This window comes from Dromaius novaehollandiae, chromosome 3 (assembly GCF_036370855.1).
Source record: "Dromaius novaehollandiae isolate bDroNov1 chromosome 3, bDroNov1.hap1, whole genome shotgun sequence".
Classification (NCBI taxonomy): Eukaryota; Metazoa; Chordata; class Aves; order Casuariiformes; family Dromaiidae; genus Dromaius; species Dromaius novaehollandiae.
In genome coordinates, this window is record NC_088100.1 from 79,691,165 (window position 1) to 79,710,078 (window position 18,914).

The 18,914-nt window shown below is 42.1% G+C and overlaps 1 protein-coding gene across 2 annotated transcripts in view; it reads left to right on the forward strand.

Moving 5' to 3' along the window:
• Window positions 1-11,332: 11,332 nt before the first annotated feature.
• TARBP1 (TAR (HIV-1) RNA binding protein 1) overlaps window positions 11,333-18,914 on the forward strand; it is a 42,321-nt gene continuing 34,739 nt past the window's right edge. For both annotated transcript variants that reach the window (XM_064509242.1, XM_064509243.1), the window contains exons 1-6: window positions 11,333-12,177; window positions 12,871-12,968; window positions 13,914-13,983; window positions 14,955-15,103; window positions 16,324-16,376; window positions 18,189-18,286. In XM_064509242.1, the coding sequence (XP_064365312.1) occupies window positions 11,352-12,177; window positions 12,871-12,968; window positions 13,914-13,983; window positions 14,955-15,103; window positions 16,324-16,376; window positions 18,189-18,286 (1,294 nt within the window). In that variant the 5' untranslated portion in view covers window positions 11,333-11,351. The remainder of the gene's footprint in view (window positions 12,178-12,870; window positions 12,969-13,913; window positions 13,984-14,954; window positions 15,104-16,323; window positions 16,377-18,188; window positions 18,287-18,914) is intronic.

The window sequence follows — 18,914 nt, forward strand, 5'->3', positions numbered from 1 at the left end:
GTGGAATGTGTGGGCCAACCAGCAAAAGAAGCAGTGGAAACACACAGCCTCCCCACTGTCCATGGGAAGAATAGAAATGCCACCTCCCCAAATCTGGTTATTGTAGGCTGCTATTCAGACTTCTGGGCAGTGGATGAGTTTAAAGCAGTGAAGCACTTTAGCAGGCAGAATATGGGAACACAGATCTATGGGAACACAGATCTGTTTGCTTGTAATTCATCCCCAAATTCATTCACTTCAATCATCACCACAGTATTGCCACCAAATGGCAAAGCCAAATTAGCACTTAAAATTCCTAAAATTTTACTAACACCAAAGAGCACATGGAAAATACACAGCATAACTGTTCTTGAATGGAGAAATGATCTCACAGAGAGCCCACCTCTATCTGCTCACATCTCTTGATGCCTAGAGCAGTGGTATCATTAATGTGACTAGCAGCGATGAAAGGAATCACAGACAACAAGAAGAAACATATGAAAGCCAAAGCCTCCCGTGAGTGATGAAATAAAGACCTCCCAGAACTACCACCAGGAGAAGATATTTATACCAAAACTCTTTCCTCTGGACAGATCATGTTCTGGGACACAAACTGTCGTCTTGAGCAGATGAGTCCTTGCTCATGTAATATAGCATTTGTAAATATGTATTTCAGTGAAACCTCAAATACATTAACCTGCTGTGAACAGAAGACACAAAGATAGCACTGAATTACGCACTCTGCTGAGAGTTGATTGGCAGGGCACAGATCAAAACAGAAGAAAAAGAGCAGTGAGTAGGGAAAAGAAAAAACACTGCTGAAAAACTCAACCAGAAGACAGTTGTCTGTGATCACAAGTGAATGATACACTCACTCCAACACTAAGTCCCTTTCCAGGTATACATAAGAGACAGTACAATACTAAGGCATGAAAGAACAGCCCCTTCATACACAGAGGAAAATATCTTTGCTCCCAAAAGAAATTAAGAGTCAGGAAAAAAAAAGTGGTACATTATCTGTATAATGAGGCAGATGTAATGGCACATTATAGGTGTAAGCAGGTTATGTTATTCGTGTTTAATTCTGCTGTCTTGAATGTGACAGAAGAAAAGTTACAAAACTGAAGTGCCTGACTGGGACTTGTCATAGACATGGACACTTAGGTACATGATAATGTCACTTTGGGAAGTGTTTGGTGAGAAAGACAGGAGGCACAGAGGAAGGGTTAGAGCCTGCCGTGCTCAGACATTAAAGCCCAGGGAGCCAGCAGGCTGGGCTGGGAGCATGAGTGGGGCGGGCAGCAGCATGGCCCCATGCATCCAGCTGCACTATGGTCGCGGGCTGGTTTCCCCGGCCAACTGCAATGGGCAGAACAAATGATGGACATGTCAGCAGCATGTCTCAGGAGCCCTTGGAAGAGCACCTTATAAATATAACCTTTTATGGGGCTGCACTTCAGGCCTGACTAAGGAACCGCTGCTTGTTTTGGAAGACTGTAGAAGACGGTGTCCTGATGCCAAGCCTTCCAGGCCAGAGTGGTTAGAGTCCCCCAGTTATTTCTACCCAGTCTGCGAAAGGCACCAGATATCATCAGACCACTTAGAGCCATGCAGCAAGAGGTGCACTCCTCCAAAGGAGGGACGCTAGGAGGTTCACAAACCAAAAAAGGGCCTAAGCTTCCATCAGTTTTATTTTCAGCCTGCTGTAGTAAAATAATCTCAGTTGTTTGAAAGCTGTTTGAAGAATGTGTTTTTATGGGCCTTCCGCTAAGGCCAAGGAACGCTTGGGGTGCTTGTAGGATGGCCAAACTCGGGGCCAACCCAGTGGGCAGGAAGAAGTGAGACATATGGACACCTCAGACAAACCTCGTCATCTAGTGCTTTCCCAGAGCATAGCAAAGAGGGGTCCCCCTGCTTACATTTCTATCCTGGTATTTCTGAAGTCCATTCTGATTACTGCAAGTGCCAACAAAATTAAAATAACACCCTGCACTGATATGGTTTTTATAATAGTTCACCTTTTACTCAGAAAAATCTGGATGCCTCTGATCTGGGTCGTCTCTCAGATGTTTAATATCTGTCTTCACATGACGTAAGCAAGACATAGAAATTAGAAATAACATTTAAAGAATGAACCAGATAAAACAAAATGTCAGCACCCCTTAAACACAGATTTCTTAGGATTGCAGTAGACACATTCCCGGATTCTAGGTCTTCACTACTCACAACAGGAAGCTGCTGGAGACAGGGGAGCTCTGCAGGATCTTGTCACTCAGCGCAGAAAATGTATGGTCTGGAAAATGGTCTGGAAAATGTAATGTCTTTCCTTCTTGTTACATCTTTGGGTTGTGCAGATATGATCTTCAGCCGCTCACTCACACTATAAATCCAAATGCTTGCAAAAAAACAAAAAAGAAGGAAGATAAATAAAATATACTCCTTCTCCAGCAACCATCAGACACAAAATAAAAGCAGCCACCATCATTTTTATTAGTTCAAGTGATTTTTCACTTAGGAGATGATATTTACTTATGTTATGATGTCAATTGGCTTTAAAACGAAGCCCAAGCTCCACACTTAAAATAATTTATTTGCAACGCTAGTCAAAATCAGTCTTACACTATTTCACCTAATTTTTAAGTACAAAATGCATAGTCTAAACAATTCTGGTCCTATTTTTGTTTTAAACACTTATAATATTATGAATACTGAGACAGTAACTTGTTTTAAGGGTTAATGGTCATAATTGGAACAAAATGTCAAGAGCACTCCTTTCAGCATTGTGGACTCCTCCTACCATCTGCTGGATTTTCTTGGTTATTGCAGTAATCAAAATTCTGAGATTCTTTTTTAAGAACATGTTTATTTCAATCTTCACCCTTTCCCTCATTTCTCATTATATTTTGATACTTATGAATGAATGTCCTGAATGAATGGCAGAATTAATAAATATTGCTAATCCTTAATGAAATGTTGTATCTTACCAAAATTATTGCCAGATATGAGGCTATCGTTTTAAGAGAAAGGAAAAGCTTGATCTGTTGTTATGAGTATAAAAATGTCATTTATGGTTATTTTTCTTTCTAAAGTAAAAGCATATTGTACTGATAAAAATAAGTTTTGTCTCACCTCTAATTTACTCTTTCTTATCTCTATACTTCTCTAACTGGCCACGTAAGGGCATCTTATCAGAAAGGTAAAGGAGGAATGTGCAGCTTGGCCTGATAGTGACGTTGAGACTCGTACTGCAGTTCGTCTTAGAACTTACTTGCAAAGCTAACCAAAAGTTGGGAGTTTTTTCTGTGGCTTTTGTTTTCAACATGTTTTTGTGAGGAATAATCTCCACCAGGATCTGTAAATACTGTTTTTTTTTAAAGCATAGATGGTGGAGAATTGTCAGAAGTCTCTAGAGTGGGCTTCCAAATATAACTCCAGTGTGATCACGTGTTACATGCTAAAAAAGACTGCAAGAATTCCAAAGAAACAGCTTTGCTCAGCATTTATTTATACATTAATTTCTGTGGCAACCAGGATGGCACTAGGTTAAGGTTAAATGCTTCTGAAAAAAAGGCCATCCCAAGTATTTTTCTGAAGAAAGCTTTTTTTACAATATAATGTTATGCCTCTATTGTGGGAAGCTTCAAGAATTATGAGACACTCTTAAAAAGGAGTACTTATTAGATGTAGTGGTGGGGTGTGCAGAAAACATCTTAAGGTAAAGATTCTTGGAGATGCATAGTTATTTTGGATGCCTCCGTTTCTGGACAGCTACTGGAAGAGAGGCATACTCTCAGATAATGATTGAGCTTCTGAATAGTGGGTCCCATTAAACTGTTTCTATGGATGACTCCTTATTTTGCTCTTCAAGTTGTGTGATTATTGTAGCACATCTTCCTGAGTGTGAAGTGTGGCAACACATACCTCAGCAGGGCGCTTTGAGGCTTTATACATTGTTGTCAACAAAGTACTTTGAATGGACTCTAATGGAGGATCTCATAGACATGCAAAAGACTATGAGCATTTTTACAAGAAGGAGATTTAAAGACTGAAGCGAAGGAGGAACACTGTGACAATATAATAAATGCCTGTTGCTTACTATTCCTGTACATAAGGCAGGAAAAGGACCCATGGTGGACCTACAAGGCCAAGTTTAAAAATAAAAAAGCACTCTCTTTTTTTATAATGAGACCGTAAAAGTGAGGTGTTTCTAAAAATGAGCTGATCTGGGGGTTTGTCCTTTGATCCCATTATCTTTAAAATAAATTACAAAAAATAAAGATATTGTAACTTCCTAGAAAGCCTTTTATAGCACCAAACAAGAGCCCTCCTCTGGCTTTGAAGATATCCTGCAATCAATTAAGAAGACCCTAAATGATATTGGAATGAGTCAGGAGTTTTGCAGCATAATTGGCAAGCTTCCACTTTGAGAGAATCACTGGGAATATGAGAAAACAGGGAGGATTAGATATCCCCATTAAAGAGAAAGAACAGCATTAGGGGCTGTTTTCAAAACACTAGAGCTTCTTGCCTATTGCTTTCAAAGCTGCTATAAACTGATGAGTTGTTTTGTGTCTTTATTTTTAGTATGGGAAATCCAAAATAAACTTGGAGGGAGTTTTTCAAGTCAAATGTACAAGACAAAATGTGAAAATTACATGTTGACACAACCGACTATTGCTTTATAGCGTGTGACGTTAGTTAAATCAGTGCCAGGTAAAGTACTAGGGGCCATTATGGGGAGTATTTTAAACATGATTTTCCTTGCTTTACTTTGATGTAAATCTGTTGAAGATGGAGGGCAGCAGTGGACTGTGGCCTTCATTTCCAAACTTCAGACTAAGGAAATGATCTTGCTTTCAACCAGTGCCAGGCCAATTTCTCCACTCATCTAAAAAGCAAAGATAGCTTTCACTACCTTTATGCCCTCAGAACGAATACTAGATAAGCTTTAGTTCACCATTGGAAAGCTATTCAACTATGTTGTATTTTCTTAAGCCAAGGAACTACAAAGTTATCCACGTTCTGCCATCCTTCTAAATGATAGTAATTTGCAAACCTTCATATTTGCAAAGAAAAATACCTAGGAAATAAAGCAGAACCTTCCTTCCTTGCACTTTCTTCCTTTCTTCCTTCCTTCTTCCAAAATAAAGTGGAATTTTGATCCATTCCTCCTGAAATAAGTGAGAACTGGATTTCTCCTGAAGTGAAGAAATGATGTTGCGGTTTGGTTTTATTGTATTTGGGTTTCTTTTATCAGCCTCCCTGTAGTAAGGCTGTACTTCCGGTATTATCACCAAGCTCTTAAAAACGATAAAGGCTCCTGGGGTTGCAGCTGGTAAATTTCCATGCACCAGGTATGGAGTATTTTCCCCACTACAGCAGATCCTCTTATCTGTTTCATTACCAATAGAATCCTCTGTATGCTAAAATCCAGAGGCATCAAAATACTTAGACATGTGCTTGGAGTTAAGCTCCTATTTACGTGATTCGCTGGATGAAGACCTACAGACAAAGGCTGTTCTTACGGAGAAACTGTGTGATACAACATGGGCATTTTCTCAACTGTCACATTTCCTCCAGACGTAAATTAGCTTTTCAGGCTGAGACCTGGAGAAGCATGGATTTTGTACATTTTAACAGCCCCCTCACTTCCCTCCAGAGCCAACAGTAAAATCTATTTAAGCTCCACCACATGGCTCTGAGTCCTAGTGAAGGGGAAGGGTCAAAAATGAATGGTGTAGCCCATGGCTGAATGGAAAGTCTTAATTTTTTTTTTTAAAAAAAGAAAATAAATGGAAAGTAGGGTCAATCAATGGGAAAGCAGGCTGTTACTGGGAAGCATTTTAATTCCAGTCTGTATGGCAACTGCTCTTCAGCTACAGGAAGCAGATAAAAAATGACTGCAGATTTCAGTAGTGTCCTGTTAGGTAGGTTAGCAAAATAAAGACAGATGGTAAAGGATTATATCTAATTCTTTCTTTTAATTCATCCTTTCCAGACCATTCTACTGCACTCACTCTAACTCAAGATTTATCAGCTTAACTTCCCCTCTATAGCTTATGCTATAAAACCACATAGTACAGATTTGCAACTTCCTATTCACTACAAATGTTTAATTGAACACAACTGCTTTCCATTCACTGCCTTTAAATTCTGCTTCAGACCAGAGGATGTTGAGAGTGTTAGAACTGTAGTGCTCTGGCTTTATTTTCAAAATGAACGTCCTCAAAGGTGCATGAATATCAGGGTGTTTCTGATGAGTGTAGCTGTACTACTCTGCCAAAGAATTTCAGGCTTGAATCCCTTGCCTGGATGTGGGTAACATCACAGTCCAATATTAACAGTATGATCTCACTGTTTCTTTCCTCTGCACTTCTTATTTTGCACTATCTGTTTTATCAGCTATCTCCTGACTGCTCTTCCTTCATGCATCATTTCTTGCTAGAGCAAAAAAAGGAAGCCATGCAGCATGGCCCTAATAATGGGCTGAAAGAGTGAACAGACCATGGTTGAATGTAAGAGTTGTGCAGTCACTGCTGCTCATTAGCTGCCTGATTCTGGTCTTCTCCCTTCCCTCTCTCCAATTATTTTAAGCAATTTTTAGGACAGTTCCATGGGATTTTTTGATGTCTCTGTTTTCAAATGACTGGCTTGAGACACACTGGGCCTGATCTTTGCAGGTATTAATGATTAATAATAGCTCCTTATGAAGTTAATGGGGAACTGACAGTATTTGGCATCTTCCTAAACCTAGTTGAGAGTATCTTGAGGGAAAAAGGTAAGACAGCATACAAAAATAAGGTCTGTGCTGCCTCTCTGCTTCTCCTAATTGCTTTTACACCTCCCTCTGTGCTAATACCTCTTGAAAACTGCAGATCAGGGCTATCAGACAGTCCATCTTATTTTCTGAAACTCTCTGAGTTTCTTAATTTCTCACATTAAATATAAGGTAAATGCAGTTACCTTTCTTCCTGTACCTCTCCTTTCCTTTCTTTTCTCCACTACCATTTGGCTTTCTTTTCACCAGAAAAAAATTGGAAGGCAAATGTCAATGACAACAGCACCATCTTCTGTTCTGCAGAGATCATGAAGGCTTCACTCTGATGTTTTCCTAAGGAGTCCTCTAGATGTGGGTCTGGTTGAAAAGTTTCGATGTAGATGTACATTCGATGTAGAGCTGGATCGGATCTAGCTCTTCAAGCTCTTACAAGTCTGCATGTATGTGGGGAAGTGTAGGTGTACGAAACGCTGCAAAAATTTTAGCTCTTGTAGCATCTATCTCTGTGAGCCACCTTTTCATTTTCCTTTTACTCTCTTCCTGTAAAAAGCTCAGCTGCAAGACTTAGGCTACTTTTTATTTTCTTCCCTGTGACTCAGCACATTGCCAGTTTCTGATTTTCTTTCTTTCTTTCTTTATTGCAATTACTATTTTTCTTACCTGCTACTTACAGTAGTGCCACCAGGCACTACTGCTGTTGGACAACAGCCAATGCTTTCTGCTTTAGGAAATATATAGTCCAAATAGATGACAAGATATACATAGATAGGGGATCAGCTTATCTTTCCACATAGAAGGCAGTAGTCACAGACCATCAGCTGCCTACCCATTGTCAAAATTCGTGTTCGTGTCACAACAAAGGAACGTTTAGCAGATGAAAGAGGAAAATGAGGCGGGAGTTAGCATGAGGAAAAGCAAGAAGCATGAAGGTGCTTACCTGAAAGTCTAATAAGAATGGCAGCAGGGCTATAGAAGTCAGTATCTTGGTATTAGATAAGAGAATGGGGGAGGATAGACTGTAATGCGTCTGGAAAGGGAAAGTGAAAAGAAGCAGCATATGTTTGATACAGCATAGAAGAGAGAGCCAGCAGAGGGACATAAAGGGAGAGGTGGCAAGGTCAAAATAGCAGGCTAAGAAACAGACCATTGCAACAGCAAGATCTAATCAGGCTAAGATTGCTTTTGTTAAAGCCATGGAAGAGGATATTGATGTGGTAGGGTGACAGCCCAGACAATAACATTAAGTATGTGGGTAGATAGGAATGGGCCTATTTGGGGGAAATTCTGCAAATATAATTTGCAAGATTTAGGGTTTGTCTGTATTTCACAATGGAGTTTGGTGACAGAAACATGAGAGCTAGCTACTCAACAGGTACATGTGTGCAATAATAGTAGGCATACTATTAGACTGAAATATAAGAATCCCAGATGAAGTCAGTGTTGAAATTAACTTTCAGGTAATGGGACTGATGAGTCCTTGGTGATTGAAAAAGGGGTAAAGAGTAATTTGGCTGGAAAATAAGGACTTCTGCTGTAGCCTCTTAGAGTTTAAGCTGATGGTTTCATCTTGTGACCTCCTCAAAAGAAGTCAAAGAGATGAACTAAAGTTTTAGTTTTGATAGGTATGCGAGAGTTGCAAGAAGAAAGACAGATCTGGTCATAGTCCGCCTAGAGAAGTGGACTATGCGATTTTAGTTGAGAATACTCAGAGGTGGAGATGGGAAAGGAAAGCTGAGAAAGCAACAGGGAAATCAACAGTGGAGTCCTGGGGACCCGTTCACAGAAGGCAGGAGTGGAAGAAGATTTTGAACATATGAGGTAAAGAACATTTGAGTGGCAAGTGGATGGAGTTACAAAGCAAGGAATGACTGGAAGAAGATGATGCTGAAACTGGTTGAGGGTGGAATACTTGATTTCCCTTAAGCATAAACTTTGGTAAGAGCAGTTCTTGTTGACTGCAAGAAGCTGATCAGTGAGGGTCTGAAATGGAACTGGAGTAGATGAATTCCAGACTAGTTGTAAATGCGTAGTATGTTCAGAAATGAGAGGGAGGAGGAAGACAGGGCAGTAGCTGGAGAAACAGGCTGAATCGTGTTTTAAAATGGGAAAGCTAAGGGTTTAGAGCAGTGTAGAGGTGGGGGAATGAAACTGAGTGTGAGGGGATCAGGAGATAACAGCACAACCACCACGTAGAAATGTTGTGACCGGCTTTCTTGGCTATACATTAATTACTCCCTTTTTCAGTTTGAAGACTTCTGCTCCTAGCCCTCTTAGCAAAAGGGTTCATGGGCTTTAACTACAGCAAACTGACAAAAATAAGGCAGCCTTCTTTCCCTTTCTCATCTTTTGTAACTCTCTTTTCCTTGCTCCTGACAGATAGGCAGAAGTTTCTCTCTACAGCACCTTTCTAGTCCTTCCACTTCTGCTGATCTTGTCCAGCTTCACCTAGACTTAGAATATACCCGTATGTCTGCACCTGGGATCCTGATACAAACCTTTGCCATAGCACCCAGTCCCTTTTTCCTTTGTATGCTCCTCATTGCAAGTGCTGTCCTGCAATAAGATTCATGTAAGGGCCACACGGACTGCAGTTTGTTGCATGACAAAACTGGGGAAATCTAGAAGAGGGTATGAGTATATTTAATTACCAGGTAAGATTTATTGTAAGGAGCACACCTGTGCATTTCACTGTGGGCCCATTTTATGATGGGATAGGGATGTGCTGGGAAATCTTCTGTATGACTGCTTTTCAGAAATCTCCCCTGGACTTCTCCTGCACTCAGCAGGAGAGGAGAGAAAAGGGTATTGTTATGTACTGAGTCCCCCTCGAGACCTTACACTACACAGGCACGATCCCATGGACTCCAGTGGGGAAAGAATTGTGCTGCAGAGTCAGCTAAGCCCTCCTTTTTATGAATTGTGCCAAATTATCTGTAAATGTGCAGGTGGCAGTATGGGACTGTAAGAGTTTTCATGAGAAGAAAGATATTTTGTGTGATTCACGCCATCAAGACTAAACTTTTTAAACACATAATTTTGTCCTGGTGTCTAATAATCTAATGTTGTGGCTCAGCTCAACAGTGTCTTTATGGCAACTGTATGATATGTTTCCAAAATTGTACGTGGGTATTTCCAGGACTTATAACTGATTGTCTGTAGTTTATACTGCAGTTTTGTCTACAGTCCTTTTCCAATATGATCAACTGCTGGAATGATGATCCATTGGAATTGTCCGATTGTGTGGTCACAGGGAAAAAACATTTACATTGTAACAAATTTCTAAAAGTTTTGAGGAAGTAGGTAGCCAGGAAAGAGAGGGAGAATATATTCATGTGCTTTGGAGGGAAAGATCAAGTGGTAACTCTACCTGAAAACTTTCAGTAAGTATTTCTTTTTCATTAGACACCTAAGAAGATACTGTTTAGCCAAAGTAACTCCCATATCCATTGGAAACCATGTGCTACTGCTCAGGTAATTTCTGGTCCACTGCTTTGACAGGACCAAGTTTGACATTTTCTATGGCGGTGTTTTCTAGGAGAGTGGCTTGCAACCACTTCTGATATGTGATCCCTAAAATGTTTTCATGGGAGTTGTACAACCTGTATGGTGAATCAGTGACGCTTACTGGAAACCAGCTTGTTCCGCTTAGTTACCTTTTGGCTATACTAGTGGCTATAACTAGTAAATTAAACTGCCTTGGAGTGTTCTCTGGCTCGGACACAACCTGTCTGCATGCAGGGGAATGCGGGGACTAGCACAGATCCAGTGCCCAGAAATGCGTCCCACTGCTGTTTGAGGCAGACGCAGGGTGTGCAGGAAGATCTTTGGTATTCTGCAATGACAGTGCAGACAATTCTGACCAGCTAGAAAATGCCTATTTATATTGGCATAAATGACAAAAACAAGCATGACAGAACAGATCACTTTGTGTATCAGCTGCTGCTTGATCTTGTGTTGTACTGTGCACCAAATGTAAACAGGATTTCTGCGGTCACACATGTAGGAACTTCCGCCCCCTCAAACACAATACTGATAACTACACATCCGGGGTGCTTCTATCAGGCCCTCCTGTGCTCAGTGTCTGAGGGCACATAGCGTCAACCTTTGCTTAGCAACCAAGATGACTGGAAGCTTTCCTATGTGCATGTTTATATATCTGTATCTATATCTATATTTGTATCTATATCTGTGCAAGTGTACGTGGTATAAATTTGTAACATCACATAATCCCATGACCCCAGAAGCCAGAGCTCATGGCCCTTCCGAAGCTTGCGTGATGGCCACAAAACTCATGCAGCTTTTCCCCATAACCAGCCCGTGGGAACTGCCTGCCCCTCAGCTCGCTGCGCACCCTCCCTTTTGCCTGACCGGGCCGGGAGTGGCGACGCCCGCCGCCCGACTCCCCTCACCGCGACCCCTCAGCGGCGCAAAGCCCGCCGGGAGCGCGGGCGCCAGGCGGGAGCCAAATCCCAAAGGCCGCCACCGGCGCGCGCCACCCGCTGGCCGCGCAGGCATGGCGAGCCAGGGCGGCGCCTGCGTCCCGCCCCCTCCGCGCCTGCGCAGACGCCCCCCCCCCGCGCCGGCGGCCGGCAGGATGGAGGTGGTGCTGGCCGACGCGCTGCTCGCGCGGTGCGGGGACCCCTGCGCTCTGTTGCGCGCCATGTGCGCGCCGCTCTCGGCGGAGCGCGCCGAGGCGCTGCGCCTCCTCCTGCAGCGCCTGGCGGCGGGCGGCCCGCCGGGCGCGGGCGAGGCGGAGGCGCTGCGGCGGGCCGCCTGGGAGGTGGCGCTGGAGCGGTGCCGGCCGCTGCTGCGCGGCGGGGAGGCGGCGGGCGGCGCGGAGCGGCTGCGGCTGGCGCGGGCGGCGCGGGGGGCGCTGCGGCACTGCGTGCAGCTCTGCGGGGCGCCGCTGGCGGCGCGCCTGGCCCGCGACGCTCTGGCCGAGCTGGCGGTGGGTGGCGGGCCGGGCGCCGAGGCGGCGGTGGAGGCGCTGGTGGCGGCGGCGCCGCGGCTGGAGGAGCCGGCGCTGGTGGAGCAGTGCGTGGCGGCGGCGCTGGCGCTGTTGCGGGAGGAGGGCGAGGGCGAGGCGGCGGCGCTGGTGGCGGCGCGGCTGCTGCCGGCGCTGGGCGGCAACGGCGCGGCGCTGCGGCGGGTGTGGGAGGGGCTGGTGGGCGGTGGCGGTTGCGGCGGCCCCCCGCGGGCGGCGCGGGCGCTGCTGGCGCTGAGCGGCCTGGGCGAGGCGCTCTTCGGGGCGGCGGCGCTGGACGCGCGGCTCTGCCCGCGCTTCTGGCGAGTGGTGCAGGAGGGGCTGACGGAGCGCGACGGGCTGTGCCGCAAGAGGGGCCGCTACCTGCTGCAGCGTGCCGTGGACGCGGCGGCCAGCCAGCGCACCGAGCTGCGCTGCCCCCCGGACGGCGGAGACGGTACGGGGGGGCTGGGGGCGGGCGGCCGGCAGGGAGGGCCTGCGCGCGCCTCTGCGGCTGGCTGTGGCTTGAACCTGGGTGGTGGGGTGAAGCGGTTAGAGATGGCGTCTTGTACTCTTCTGTAAAATGAAGATATTGTTTTGCATGAGTCTTCTGAGGTTTTATTAATCTTTGGGGAGAGTTTAGTTTCACTGTTTTGATGCCTGAGTCGTCGTTTTAAGGCACAGAACAGTGAGAGATGCCATCCTACTCCGATGCTTAAAGTAATAAAAGTTGGTGTTGGTTCTTGCCAGTGCTGAGCACGGAGTTTGCACCTGGCGGGTTTCAGCCCCCCTGTTTTGAGGCAGTGGGTAAGAGGGGAGCTGAGCAGGGAATGCCGTAAATCCTGAGGAGTATTGTCGTGTTTTGCTTTTTAATCAAATGGGTTGACTCGGAAAAGGCAAGGGCAACTAAGTGCTACATGGAAATTATGAAAGGAAAGTTTTGTGGCCATACATTTCCATGTAGAGTTTTTTATGATGGACTTGCTAAGGCCAAGTTTTTTATTTCCTTGGCAATGAGGCAGGGGAAAAAACAAGGCTCACTCTCCATCTTAGACAGTCCATCTTTGCATTTAATCTTTTGCTTAAATACAATTCCTGTAGCGCTGTTTAAATAACCTTTTTCTTTTCCTTTTTAAAATTTTTTAATTAGATTCAAGTCTGTTTTGGTGGTCTGTTGAGAAGAATGAAAAACTTCTACAATTTTGGGAAACTTACATTTTGATAATGGAAACTTTGGAAGGAAACCAGGTAAGGGCACCTTAAAACCTCTGCTTACAGTTTATGTGATTTGTTATTTTTGGTACATACATTATAAATATTTATTTAGATAAAATCTATCTATTTGTAACAATTGAGGGTGTTTAAATATACATTAAGAAGCCTATTTTTTGATTTTAAATTAAGTTGTGAACATGGAATGTGGAATAAATTTGAAAAATCTGGAATAAATTTAGAACTCTCATCTATCTTAAACAATTCTCTTTAAAGCAGTAGGTTGAGTTAAGAAAGGAAAACCTGGATTGCAGCTTGTTGTAAGACCATGGGTACCTTACATCTTAGGGTCGTTGGGGAAAATCAGGCTGTTGCACTCAGTAACTTCTTTTCGGTAGAGGGCACTACATCCTTAAAGTAAAGCATTGTGGGGTCTTGGGTGAAAATGACATTGCTTGACTTAGCGTTGCTTGACTTAGTCCTGTGTTCTTGGCAGAAAATTTCCTGTTGACTTCAGGCCTGTATAACTGCATAGTATTATGGTAATAATTATCAGTTGTGACTTCCATTTTCAATTTATTTTATTTTATTTGTGTGTAATTGTCCTGTAACTAAGAGAAATAGCATTTACCAAAATGTTTAATTTTAGAGTTTTGTGCTCTTTTATTTGAAAGCCTCGTGTTGCATTTTCTATGAATAAAATCATTAGTTGTTAGGAAGTTGTGTTCCCATGACACAGTAGCATAAAAGTGTGGTTTTTTTCTTCAGTGCTAAACTAAGATCTTAACACACAAGTGTTACTTACCATATCCTAGGATCAGTTGCACAGGCATTGATTAGAGTATACTTATTTATTTAAATGCAGTTACATAACCGGTTAATATATTAAAGCTCTTCATAGTAAATTCTAGCCTGTGACTAAATGCTGGATTTTAGGTTTGAGATGTAAACCACTTATGTAATATCTGATTTGTATTGCAGATCCATGTCATAAAGCCAGTATTACCAAAGTTAAACAGCTTGTATGAGCATGCTATATCAGGGAAAAAAGGTAAGATATAACTCTTCTCAGACATTTTCTGAATATTAGACTATGAAGCCTGGCTTTTTATTTTCTTCGTAGTTTTAGTAGCAGCACTTTATGTTTTGTTTTTCACATCAGCTGTTTTCTGGGTAGCCATGCCATCATTTGAGAGTCTGCTCTGTGCATAGGTAGCTTGGCAAACATGCACAGGCAGGACCATTCTGGTCAGAGATGCAATATAACAAAAAACGCACAACAAGAAATCTTAACATATGACAGAATTACTTACTGCATTGTTATGAAGTATTTTTCTGTCAACTAAGACCAGCTAAATGGGTCTTTTTCCACTGTTTTTTTGTCTTTACTTGAGCTAATGTGAAAACAAATGAAACTAGAGATTCCTGGGCTAGGTCTTCTGAGCCAAGTTACCTGGACAACTCTGTGAAAGAAAAGAGAAAGGAGAAAAAAAAAAAAACCCAAAAAACCCAAAACTCAGAAGTAGGGGAGAGAGAGGAATACAATGAATGCTGAGACAGCACAGTGAAGGATGTAATACAGTCTTTTTTAGAGCAAAATGGAGTGCATCTAATTAGGTAATACAAGTTGTTAGAAGTTAAAACTCTCAGATTTGTAAAGTGGAAAGATGATTAACTGAGTGCTGCAGGTGAATACGTTACTGGGACAACAGTTGCAGAAGAGGACACGTTTTTCGTATTTGTTAGTAGTTTTAAGTTGTAACTACTAAAATCAGAGAGTAAGTTTTAAAAGCCATGTAGATAAATATTTGTGGTATTGGAGATCTATTCGGCTATTTTTATAAATCAAATAACTATAGTCATTGTTCTGAAATGTGTTGTGCGCCGTCATGTTCACTAGGATGTTAGTAACTTGTGTGTTAGTTTGATGCATTTCCTTAAAGTGTACTGTTGCATAAACGAGCGTGCTGATGTGTCACTGTTGTTTCTATATCGGTTTAGAAGAATTTGCTTGTGTAACAGGTTGTTGGTTGTTTCACCCATCTTGGCACATGTGCATCTATAAAAGAATGTTTGAGAGCGAGAATAAAACATTGACAAAGGAAGGCATTCTTCATTTTCTGGAGCTTTATGAAACAAAGCATCTTCCAAATTCACTGGAGTTTTTGGAGGTAAGGGTGCTTTCCCTGTTACTTGCCAGAACAAACAGATGTTTTAACTTGTAGTATCTATTACATTATTACCTCAGTAGTGTTGAAATTAGACAAATTCTATAAAAAATGCCCTTATATTTAGCTGTACAAGCGATAGCAATATTTGTAAGTGGTGTCAAATATAAAATTACTTGAAAAATTGCCACCCTAGTAAGAATGCGTGTTAAAGTGCAGTCGTTTATCCCCCATGTTTCAAGCTAATGCTCTCCAGTTGAAGCTAGCACCCAGTTTATTGAAATTTCTTAACAGAAATGAAAACCATGAGGTGGAGGTAGGGACAGGGAATATTGATGCTTCAGATATCTGGGGCCCCTGAACCTCTCCAGAACTGCTGATTGTCTTTATTGAGCAGAGTCTTGGCTAAACTTGTTGAACAGACCTTAAGTCTGTGCACAGTGTCTCCTACTCAAGGAGGTAGTCTGAAGATCCATTTTTAAATCTACTTGTGAGGGGGTTTGAGTATCTCTGTAGTATAATCAGTATATTACATATATTACATATGGATTTTGTATATGGAATGAGATGCTGTAGGTTTAAGCTAGCTTTTATTAGCATTGCCTGTAGGCTGACTCCCCAGCCAGCCTATGCCTTAGTAAGGAGTGGTCTGTGTTACACTATTATTTCTTCCTTCTCTCCTTCATAGAAGGAACATTGTCCTCAAAAGCTAATGTTTCTGCTTTCTATAAATTAAGTCAGCTTCTTGATAGCTGACTTGAAATCCAGTCAACCTTAAAATAAATAAATACATACATTACACACCTGCGCACGCACAGACACATGTACACATGTATAAAAAGTATAAAAAATTCTAGAATCCTCCTAACAGTGTTGGCCTGTAGTCTTTCTCCTATTTCATGTTTAAGTATCTTTTTTCTTATGTTGAGTGCCATCAGTTCCTCCATCCATTTTCTGTAATCATTTCTTATTTGCCTGTGCCTTTCACAATGCTCTGTGAAATATACCTAGTGAAAAAAATGTTTTGCTTGTTCATTCTCCTGCTCCCACTTCTCTTTTGTTCCTTGTGCTTTGGCTGCTCCTTCTGCTACTACTGGCAAGAGTTCTCTAATTTCTGGCTCCTGCTGTCCTTTTAAGGACAGGTGAAATAATTCTAGTTAGCCTCTGTGTAACAATTCCTTTTGAAAGTACATTTAGCCATTGTTCTTTTTTTCTTTTATCAGTTTGTTATCGGGCCATTAATGGATGCCCTTTCAGAAAGTTCTCTTTATAGCAGGTAAGATGCTGATTATTAATTATATTATTGGAAGTGTATTCTAATAATGCTGATTTGAGTATGTTGGTAAAATCTTGTATAGAGGAAAACACATTAACATACAAATGGTATTTGCTACATTCCCTCATAGGAAAAGAATTTCTCAGGAAAGGTGTGTGGCTATGAGTAAGATGAAATAGGTTGAATTTCATCCTAGCATTAGCAACATAGGGATGCCTCAAGGTCCCATTTACACCTGGAGTTAAAATATTTATCTGGAAACAAAGTGAGATATGATAAAAGAATAATTATAATTTAGTGAAGTATTTTTTTTATGTTCTCTTTTTCTTGTCACGGAGGGAGAATGGGCTGTTCTGATTGTTGCAAATTCATAATTGTTAGAATTTTTCCCACAGTGTATGATTATCTTTTGGGGAGTGAATGCTTTTTCACAGGAAACTCTTTGAGGTCATGAGCTGACAATAGCTTCCCTCGCTATAAATACGTAAAGAACAAACAACAGTTTGAGGAGTTGCAGGTTGCTATGCCTTTATTGTACTGATGGCATTCAGTTCTTTGTCTGTTGTATGGGAACTAGTGAGAATGGAGAGTCAAGTGCTGACTGCCCAGATGATATGGCTTGGGTTACAGCCAGCAAACTGAAGCTCAGTTCAGAACAATGCTGGTATAGCTTTGGTTGGTTGGCCTTGTTGGAGAGGCAGCTGGAAAAGTTCACACTATTTATGCACTTCTGGAGGAAAAAGGGTTTGTGACTATCACTTGCTAAACTAGTACACAGTTTAGATTTGGTGGTTCTGGCTGTATAAAGCATAGTCAAAATAGGTTGTTTCATCTGAACACAGCAGGACAAATGTGACTTTTCCTGCTTGGGTGCTTGCTGCAGTTACGCATTTATCATCTCAGAATTAGCTGGCTGCAGTATTATTTACTTGGGCATACACTTCTAGAAAGTTGGAAGTTCTGAGGTTTTGGTGGGCTTTATTTGGAGGTGTATGTCAGAATTGTGTTGGATCAGTGTTTCATAGTCTTCTGTTGTCTCTATTCCTGATGAAACACATGTTGGGATATATCTGAAAGCAAGGGAGAGGTACATGTTTGGGTATACCAAGAATATGCAAAGTTGTTAATGTAGTATCTCATGACTGCCCCATTCTAATCCTTAATAGAGTTCTGAGACTTCAAATATAATATAGGTTGTCTGTCTGTCTCATGAAATGTTTCTTGAATCTTTACTTAAAACTTCGGTAGTTTTGTTTATACTGACTTTATAATGTCTTTCAGAGAGAAATCCTTGCTTCTTGGCACACTTGTATAGGTAATTTGTCTTCACTGCTCCCCCAGTCAGACTAGTCACATCCACACTGTGTATCACTTGGAGAAATTACCTTGTTGCACGGGCCTCTGTAACCTACTCACCCAGAGGCCTCTAGCATGCTGTGAGTGCCCCGCATCAAGTTTAACTGACAGTGCAGTTTCTTACTGCGGGCTCAACATATGATACTCCTGATAGTGGGCAGCTTTGCTTGAAGCTGCGGTTGAATGCCTGACTGTGATGATGCCACACCACATCCTTGTGGCTGGCCAGGGAGATGCTTACTGTTGTGACCTTCCCAATCCTCCCTGTATGTTAGATGCTGTTGGAAAACTGGGCTAAGTGAAGGAAGCAACCTGATGTGCTCCATCTGTATGGTCTATTGGAGCAGTCTCTGGAGGGAATTAACCACTGAACCATGCTTTGTTTTTGTTTAGGGGCAATCCTAGTTGAAGCTGTTAACATACCAGTTGTATATTTGATGTTTTAAAACCCAACAGGACACCAGGCCAGTTAATAGGAGCCTGTCCTCCTTTAGGATTGAGGTTACAGAAGTTCTTGGCCACTTACCTCATGCTCCTTCCAGATGAAGAAAAAGGTATGTTTCAGTCTTGTGTTTGCTTTTTTTTAAAGAAATCAAATAGAAACCATGGATCCATTTTCCATATCTCATGTAAACATTTACCACTATTTTTCTACATTATTTGAGGAAAAGAAGTAGTTCTTGTCCTTGTGGCAGTGGAGCTCTCGAAGAACAGAGAATTCTTCAGAGGCTTTGAGGGATGCTGCAGCACTAAACTACCAAACTTTTAGGAGAAACTGAGGCAGATATGGGGGGGGGGGAGGGAGAAGACAATGAAGATGAACAGTATTTTCAGATTCCTTTTATTTGTCAATGTAAGTAATACTGTGGTGTGTGAAACTTTTAGAATTATTCTGATTTTCCAATGTTGATCACTGTGGTATGAGGCACTCTGTCTGCCACACGTTTTTGGTCATAAACTCTGTAATTAGGCATCAAAAGAGCCAGTCCAAGTGCTGAAGCAGAAGCTGAATAAGGATTCTTCTGTTGTGGTGGTGGTGCAGTAAGGCTTCTGAGATATCCTCCAAATTTTGGTGCTAGTGTAGGCTGAAGGAGAGGAGCACTTTTTGACAGACTAGAATCTAATATTTGGTCTGATGGGATGAAATTAGGGTAGAACTAACTATATTCAGTATATTGTATC